The sequence below is a fragment of the Trachymyrmex cornetzi genome, unplaced genomic scaffold (genome assembly GCF_001594075.2).
Source record: "Trachymyrmex cornetzi isolate Tcor2-1 unplaced genomic scaffold, Tcor1.1 scaffold203, whole genome shotgun sequence".
Classification (NCBI taxonomy): Eukaryota; Metazoa; Arthropoda; class Insecta; order Hymenoptera; family Formicidae; genus Trachymyrmex; species Trachymyrmex cornetzi.
In genome coordinates, this window is record NW_017296669.1 from 97,505 (window position 1) to 106,732 (window position 9,228).

General features: G+C 29.7%; 2 protein-coding genes across 2 annotated transcripts; both read right to left on the reverse strand.

Moving 5' to 3' along the window:
- Window positions 1-1,176: 1,176 nt before the first annotated feature.
- LOC108759703 (uncharacterized) lies at window positions 1,177-4,107 on the reverse strand. The gene is made up of 4 exons (XM_018505267.1): window positions 3,853-4,107; window positions 3,143-3,436; window positions 2,373-2,721; window positions 1,177-1,803 (listed from the first exon to the last, which is right to left on the reverse strand). Exons 1-4 carry the CDS (start codon window positions 3,899-3,901, stop codon window positions 1,797-1,799), a joined length of 699 nt encoding a protein of 232 aa, XP_018360769.1. The 5' UTR covers window positions 3,902-4,107; the 3' UTR covers window positions 1,177-1,796.
- Window positions 4,108-4,785: 678 nt separating this feature from the next.
- LOC108759701 (putative uncharacterized protein DDB_G0285119) lies at window positions 4,786-8,131 on the reverse strand. The gene is made up of 4 exons (XM_018505264.1): window positions 7,841-8,131; window positions 7,169-7,522; window positions 5,823-6,237; window positions 4,786-5,234 (listed from the first exon to the last, which is right to left on the reverse strand). The coding sequence occupies exons 1-4, from the start codon at window positions 8,043-8,045 to the stop codon at window positions 4,829-4,831; spliced, it is 1,380 nt and encodes a 459-aa protein (XP_018360766.1). The 5' UTR covers window positions 8,046-8,131; the 3' UTR covers window positions 4,786-4,828.
- Between the last annotated feature and the right edge of the window lie 1,097 nt (window positions 8,132-9,228).

Genomic DNA, 9,228 nt, shown 5'->3' on the forward strand with positions numbered 1-9,228 from the left:
CCCCCCCCCCTCCCGTAATAAGTTCTGTAACAGATCATCGGCTTCTCAACTCATAGCTTTCAATCGAATTATATAATGCAACGAGATCTATAACGAATTTTATTAGTTATTCGTTGAAACAAATGGCATACAAATGACACTTTATTTCATTTAATTTTAATCTTAAATAAATATTTATTAGAACGAAAAGCATTTTTTTGTTGAAGAGATGCTTCAAGTTTGCTCTGTTAAGAGAAATCTTGCGCAGTGATAACATGGGTAATACACGGAAAGAGAGGATCTAAAAAATTATGTCCGGAAATGCTAAAATATAATATAAAAAACGAACGTAAGAGGTGCATATTTAAGAGCTGTATAGATGTGTATTTCGCATTGTATTTCTCCTGGTGTACAATGAATGAATTTCTTGGTTGAAAGTAGTAAATGCCAATTGATTTTAAAATCAAATGACCTCGCTGCATGTCAGAATGCAAACTACATTATGTTTGAAAATATATAAATTTTACCATTATTTTAAAATAATGCGAAATACATCCTGCTTGATAAACAGCTGCTAATTTAAAAAAAGGAATAAACTCGTACATGCTTTAGTTTCTATTCTAATCTAATTTTGATAAGTAAAAGTAACACTATTTCTCTGTAAAAAAAAATAATTTTTGGTTTTTGAAAAATATATAATTTTTTCTACACACGTGTGTATTTATTAAAACTTCATAACATCTTAATCTTTTCGTGTTTTTCTTTTCTATAAATGTATAAATACAATGTTTTTGATAAGGCTTGCATGAATTAAAGCATCTCTTCTGATAATTACAAAAAAGACGAAATACACTTTCAAAGCTAATAATAAACTTTACATTTTCCAGTTTGCTTTTAAATTAACCCTTCGTGGTCACACTTCAAAAAAGCCACACGATGGTTTGAAGTACTCTGGGTTGAAGTGACCCGAAACATTTTTAAAGTGTTACCAAATTAATAGTATCAGTTCCAATAACTTCCAAAAATTACAGTATGTAGTTTCAATCTTTAAGAAAATGAAACAATGGCGTTTTAGTGAAAAATTTAATCTGAACACTAAAAAAAAAATCGTAAACGTGTTAACGTTAACGTTAAACTTAACACGTTTACGATTTTTTTTTAGTGTTCAGATTAAATTTTTCACTAAAACGCCATTGTTTCATTTTCTTAAAGATTGAAACTACATACTGTAATTTTTGGAAGTTATTGGAACTGATACTATTAATTTGGTAACACTTTAAAAATGTTTCGGGTCACTTCAACCCAGAGTAACCATTGTGTGGCTTTTTTGAAGTGTGACCACGAAGGGTTAATTTAAAAGCAAACTGGAAAACGTAAAGTTTATTATTAGCTTTGAAAGTGTATTTCGCCTTTTTTGTAATTATTAGAAGAAATGTTTTTGGTCTTTCTGACGTCATTTTGATGTTATCGTGACTTGTTATGTTACTTGGGTTCTTTTTCATCTCTGAATTTTGAATTTCATTTCTGAAATTCCGTGTTCTCTAATTCTTTACTAAATTGCAATTATGTTCAACTTTGAGAAATTATGATTTAATAATGTTAATATTTTTTTTCTCAATTTCATGATTAGTTTCATTCTCGTCCATCGATAAATCCAAATCATCTTTAACTTTCTTCATGGATTGTTCTTCGTTAAGTTGATTCGATCAAATGGTCTTTGATTTTTTTTTTACATCATCCATGTGAATATTGCTCTTTGGATCGTTCTCATTCATCTCGTAATCGTCTGTCTCATCATTGGTAACCTCTTCGGTACTCTACCGGCTGGAAATTTCTTTGACCGTTTTATCGCGTTTCTAAATCTATACTGTGGTTTACAGTGCGAACACTCTGATCGATTATAACGCTAGATTCTAATTATTTCGCCTAACAAGGAGCAATTATGCAGAGATAAAAATAATTCTATTGATCGTAAGAAACGATGCGTTTATTATTGGGGAGAAACTACATAGATACTCGTATATATCACATTGTAAATATTTTTTCTTTTATTTACATGTATTTAGCTCTTTCTCTAAATTATTTATATTTAAATAATTATTAAATTATGTAAATGTATAATGAATTTTATCAGCATGTCTACAAATTTGTGTTCGTTTTCTTTTACCTTCGAAATTTACTTCAATTTAAAGAAAAGAGTTAAATCGCTATTCAAGAATCGAAATAATTTTAAGTTTTACTCTTTTCGCTTTTTTATTTTTGATCACGATAATTTTTGTTTAAATTGCGACAATTTTTTTAAATCGAATTTTTGTATATACTCTCGAGGTCTTTTGAATATTATGTTACGTCGCGAATGATATGTTATTATATGGATTATGCCTGACAATTACCTATCGTATCTATTACATCTTCCACTACAAGATCTCCTTCTCTTCTTCCTTTTGCTTTTATGGCGTGTCCTCGAAGCGCTTCTTAATCTTTGATCTCGTCTATATCTTTCTTGCCTTCTTTGAGTCCTCTTTTGCTTTTGGAAATCTTCGCTTTGGAACTTCGTCGGAATATCATGATTCTTAGAGATAATCATATCGCAAATGCTGACCTTGTTTCTTCGCGAATCGCTTTTCATTAAGTCTGAGGACACGTGTACAATTCTGTAAGTAGGATCAGAAGGGATAAGGTAGCCAGACTCGACACCAAAGTTCAACGCCTTTTTCATATACTTTTCTGCCTCTTTCGTACCTATCGAAGAAAATTTATGAAAATTTATTTCAGGTAAAAAGTTATTCGAATAAAATCTTCTCGTGCATAATTCTTTTAATTGCCTTAAGATATTACATATATCAAAATATATATAAAATATATAATAAGAAATACATAAAGTATAGATATGTATAACACATTAAGTAAATATATACATATATGTATAAATATATACATATATGTATAAATATCATTATCTATTATTATCAATTAAATTATTATCAAAATCAAGTTGGAATTTTATATGGTACATCTAATTTAATTATTAGTCATAGAATATTTGCAGAAGTAATAAACACTGGATGTGTGTTTTTTATTTATATCTTTTAATCATTACTTCATTACAATCTAAATTTTTATATATAGTAATCTGTAACTATTTTTTCAATTAATTTCATACCATGTTTTCTATCCATGCATTTTTGTAAATATAAAATTGGCCGATTTTTGGAGATAGGACACTGATTGATATTGTGCAATTTCGAAATCCTGCCAATGTCTTTGCGCCATCTTTGTCTTATTCTGCAGCCTATGCTTTCGCCGATGGTTGAAATAGGGTCTGTGACTTTATGATGTTTCCCTTGATCACAACGGCACTTGTTTACAAGACAATGTTCATTACCATCAAAAGCTTCATTCGCAATAAGGAACTTGTAGACTAATTCGGGAATATTAGGTTTGCGACGACGATGCTCTTTAGATTATATTATGATGAATAAAATATATATTTTTATTTTATATATTGAAATTTTTACTTCATTTTTAGTATTACACAATTAATTAAATAAGGTTAAAATGTAAAAAAATTCACATATAATACATACTATTAATACTTTAATATTAATGTTGATTTCTTGGCAATTTTGATTTTAAAAAAACCGAAAATTAAAAGACTGCATCTTAAATATAAATTAACTAGGATAATACTTCATATATAATGAAATAATATAACAAACTGATTTATATACAAAGCAGATATCAAATTTAGAAAAGGCTTTTTTATACTTTTGCCGAATTAAAATTTGTATAAGATATAGCTTAAAAAAATGTAAACATATTATAAAGGAAACGACATGAATTTTTATAATTTGCATTGAAATAATTACTCACTCATTTCCTGATGATTTGACATGTTACGGTGTTTCTTTATGGGAGACATTTTGGGGTTACTGTTAGTCCTGCTATTTTTTTTTCTTTTTAGATATCGTGAAAGATTTGTTGTTTAATTGTTAAATATGCAACTTAGCTCAGTTTTGTGAATATGTTGATCAATCAGTTGATCATGGAGCGAATTTTGTTTGAAATCATTTAAGATGACGTTGAAAATTAAAAAAAGAAGACCAATGACCAATGATACTTTCTAGATTTTTCTTTTTTTTATATATGTAAGAGGTCTGTTTTCTGTGTTTTCTGTGGCTGAACCAGTATACACTTTTGGAACTTAAAGTGAAATAGGTATATATTTGATATTTGTCACGAGACTTCTAGTGCAGTCTAGTGCAGGAACAGAAAACAGATCAAAGATTTGCAATTATTGTTCGACTAATCGATTAATTGTTAGATCTGTTTTCTGTGGCTAAATTATGTATGTATGTATGTACATATGTATATGCATAATTTTTGGAATTTAAAGTGAGATAGGTTTTTTGATATTTGGCGAAAGCCAGAAAGAGAGTTCTCTTTCTAGTATAGTCTAGTCCAAAAATCTAATGCGCAAGGAATAAAAAACAAATCTATTCAATAATTTTTAATAAATCACATAGTAATATACATATGTATACATTTGTGTATGTGTGTGCATGTGTGTAGCAAGTGAAATCCATATATAAGAGTGAAATAGTCACTTCTTACGTTAAAACGTTGAGACATTCATTAAGATTTATTCTTATATAAAAAGAAAATATCGAAAAGAATGGTAGATATATACATACACATACTTGGTACAAAAATATAATTTCAAATGAATCTCAAAAATATATGTAATAAATATATTTTACAAATAGTAAAAAAACAAAAGAGTACAAAAGAAAAGAAATTCTCGTTTTTTGACCAAGAAAGGCATCATTCAAGATTGACATTCAATTCTTTAAAATTCCATTTCTTTAATCGTTTTGTCGCTCATGTTATGGTCGACACTTTCTGTTTCAGATCTTTTATCATTGTTTTCATCATTGGAATTTCTGCTTTCTATTCTGTCGTAATTTATCCTGTTATTATTGATATTTGTCTCGGTTTGTCGTTTCTCCATTCTCGATTCGTCTTCTTGACTCGACGTCGACTTTTGTTCCTCAATTTTATAGTTATCTTCATTACTTTCGTATTGATTGCGATCCTTTTCGTTAACGTCCTTATAATTTTCCTCAACTGGTTCACGATCATTCTGAGCATATTTAGCAGAAAAAAACATACGACGTTTTTTAATTGACCTCTTGATGTTTCCGTCATCTTTTTTTTGTTGTTCTCGCTTATTGTTGATCACATTGTTAATTTTGCTAAAACGAACATGATAAAAATAAATTGATTTTTCTTTTTGAAAAATGAATATGCCCTAGCAAAATTCCGTAAAGCAATATTATAAACACTATTATGCTACCCATGAATATAATAGGTATGAGAATAAAAGAATTTGATCTACTACTCTTTTTTTATCTTCTTATTTTCCTTGTTAAATCTAAGGCATTCATAATGCATTTAAGTGTATTAAAACGTCTGTATTGTATTAAAATCCATTAAATGCATTTTCGTAACACAGTAAGCTCGTTAAATTCTTGAATAGATAAAGCGAAAGAGATATAAGAAAAAAGTGATATTTTTAGAAACGGATTCATATATAATAGATAGCTATCTAATTTTACGATTCCCAATTTTGTGAGAGAAAATATTAAAATATAAAATTTTTGTATAAAAGTTTTGTATAAAATTTTAATGCTGAGACAGTGCACATTACTTTCATATCAAATGGTCGTGAAAGGACATATAGTGAAAGATTTATGAGACTTGCTTTAAATCATAAAACTTACAAAACAATTATAATATAAAAAAAATTATAATAAGCATCTCTTTTTAAATGAAATAAAAACCTGTTCTTTCTTGTAAAAGCTTTCGGTTTGCTTTTCTCGTGTAACGATTTACAAAGCGATTTTCGTGGGTTGCTCTCCTGCGTATTTAAACTTTTGGCAGGATTTTGAACAGATCGTGTTTTTCTTTTTGCAGCCGTCTGCTTGTTGTCCATATTATTGTAAAGAAATTCATCTCGCGGAATTCCGCGACGCATTGCTTTACGTTCTGCGATGGTTGTCAAACTCGTCTTTCCTCGTCGCGCAATGCGTCGTCTTTGTCGAGATTCGACGTCGGCCCGTCTCCAATTCCAAGATTGTATGTCCAGAGTCGGACACACACGGAGTATATTACCTTGTCGATCTGTCGGGATCAAATAACCCGATCTCACGCCAAAAGATAATGCTTTGCAGATGTACTTTTTGGCCTGTCGCTTTCCTGCAATATGGATGATGTTGATTGTCAGCACTTGTCATATCGCTCATGAAATTTGACCTCGCTAAAAGCGCTCTTAGCTCTACAGCAGCATGTAATGACAGTTGACACGATACATAGGTATACCGAACGAGCCAGTTTCTACTTGAAACGTACTCATCCAATGCATCTGTTCGATCTAGAAATTATCATTACATCTACTTCTAGCTGGCCTCGCAAAAAACTTGTCAGTTTATCACATAAAGATAAATTGTTAGAAAATCAAAATATTATTTATATATACATATACGAGGTGTTTCGAAATTCGCAAATTAAAATACTACAGCAAGAAAGTTTTTGAGATATAAGGATTTAAATATAGCCAATTACAAATTTAGATTGCCATCTATTCGATGAATCGCACGTGCGGTATAGTATTACACATGGTAAACTTGAGCGTTTAAATGCAGTTTATCTGAAGTTTATAATTAGCCATATTTGAATATTGAATGAGTCGTTATTATTTCACAAACTATATTGCTTAAAAAATTAAAATTTACAAATAATTTTTTTTACTTAATTTTTTGATAACTTTCTTATCGTGTACTTGATTCGCGACTTTCGGAATGTACACATATGTATGTATGTATGCATGTATGTATGTATATAGATATTATACACATAGAATTTTTTACAAAAAAATTGTGTAAAATTTTTCTAAATCATTCGGCTTGTTTTAAATGGGCTGAAAAGAGTTAATCCCTAATAGAAGTTTAGGTATGCAATTGTTTAATATAAAATCCATTATAGTAGGTATATCACTGCAGCAATTACTTTATGTTCAACCACTATGAGAGAGAAAGAATTTCAAATTTTGCTGCAATCAAATATATTAAATATTTCTTTTTACTACTATGTACACAAACTGGAAATTCTATGTAAATGAAAAATGCACCTTCTTCGACGCCAGCTTTGATGTAATTGTTAATGAGCTGTATTAAAGATCTCTTCCTGAAAAGTGCTTTGGCGCTGTTGAGCGAGTTTGTCAGTGCGTTTCGTTCCATTGAGACATTTGACACGCTGCTATTCGCGGAACTCGTTGGTACTGAGCTATTTGTAGCATCCGTTGCTTCCGTGAGATTATCGGTAGATGTAGGCCTAGATTCTATTGTGTACTCTGGCATTTGTACAGATTCCGAACCATTGCAGTGGTCGACTGCTTTGTAGGACAGCCTTTGCCGTTCATGAGAGTTCTGCATTCTCCGACAGTGTGTTTCGAACTGTTTCGGAGATGGAAAACGTCTTGCGTCTGCCAATAAACATATAAAAGCAACGTTAGATTACAAATTAAGATAAGATTTGATTATTTCTGTATAACGGATGATGTTTTATTAAATATCAATTATATATAATTATATGTAATTATATATAATTATATATGTGGAACATAAAATTGGAATAAAATACAATTGTTTTTGTCAGTTATTTAAGATATAATTGGTTTTAGGTTAAAAAATTCGAGTTGTATGTAAGATATAGATTGAAATAATTTAATTTTATATTTTAATTTATTGCCGTTTATTGGTGTTAAATATATAATCATGTAATTATATTTCAATCATAATACCGTGATTGTGTTTGTCGATGGTAAGAAGTTGATAGACTAATTGAGGTATATTGATGGAATCGTACAGTTGCTGTTGATATAGAGGGTTGGCGTGTTTACAGCGTACCGATTTAACTCGGGAACGAGTATCAGAATGTAATATTCGTCTTGGTGCCCGCTTCTTCCCGGATCGGGAGATTTTCGTCTTTCCCTTTGACGACGCCATTATTTAATAATAATAGGTATTTCTTTTTTGCTTTCACTTTCCGACGAATTCGCGTTGTAAAAACATACGATCGCATAGTTGGCATCGACTTGAGATAAAAACTGAATGATGCTCTTTCGTTGTTCTATTTTCGCAGAAAAGTAACTATATAATTATAATAAATTTAAGGATGTTTAGTATTTTTTAAATATTAAAAATTTGACAAAAATTTGACAAACTGTTTTTACATATGTTCAGAGACTTGTGACAAAATTCTGAGTCGATTCACTGAAGCAATCCAAAGTTACAAGGATTAATTTGCGACAAATTTATTTAATATCTATTTTCAAAATATCAGGAATTTAACAAAAATTTTATTGATTGTTCTATTATTACGTCTGAAAATCTATGTAAACTTTGAGTACAATTCTCTCATTATTAGTTTAAAATTTATTAATTTTTTTCTTGATTCTTATGTAAAATTATGATTTATTTTCGCTCCGAATAACTACCACTAGTACAGGCAAATTGTCCAAAATAAACAAAAAAATTGCGAAGTGGATGTAATTTGGTATAGACCTTTGAAAATATATATATTTCAAGAAACCAAAGAGCCCCTAGCCAAAAAGGGTGTGCTGGAGTGGCCACGCTTAACCCTTTGCGGCACAACGGGTCTCTTAGAGACCCATATGTAAATAATATAATTTTGTGATTTTTTTTTCATGTAAATCACTATCAATATCGACAAGTTTGGTAAATTTAACATCCTAAGATCTAAAATAATAAGATACAGTACTATAATTTTTTTTCTGTTAATAATATTGTTGAAATAAACAAACAAAATCGAAAAATGGTGTTTTATTCGAATAAATTCGATTTCTCGAAAAATATAAAAAGTTATAAATTGAAATTTCGTACTCTGAGGTTTTCGAGGTCGTTGAGTCTGTTTCGATTACTTTCGATACTTTATTCGATTGTGATAAACATTTTCATCCAATTGTACATTTGTTTTCTTAATACAACTGCTTCACTAGGTGTGAGTAATATTCTGTAAAAAAATACACATTAATTGCATAAGTGTCGATTTTTAAGTAGATTCAAATATTTAGATTATATTGCATGCATATCTTTTATACCTAAAGAAAATCGGAGTCGGTAGCATCTGCCTCGTAAAAGATATCTTCTAATTCTTCGCCCGCATGCT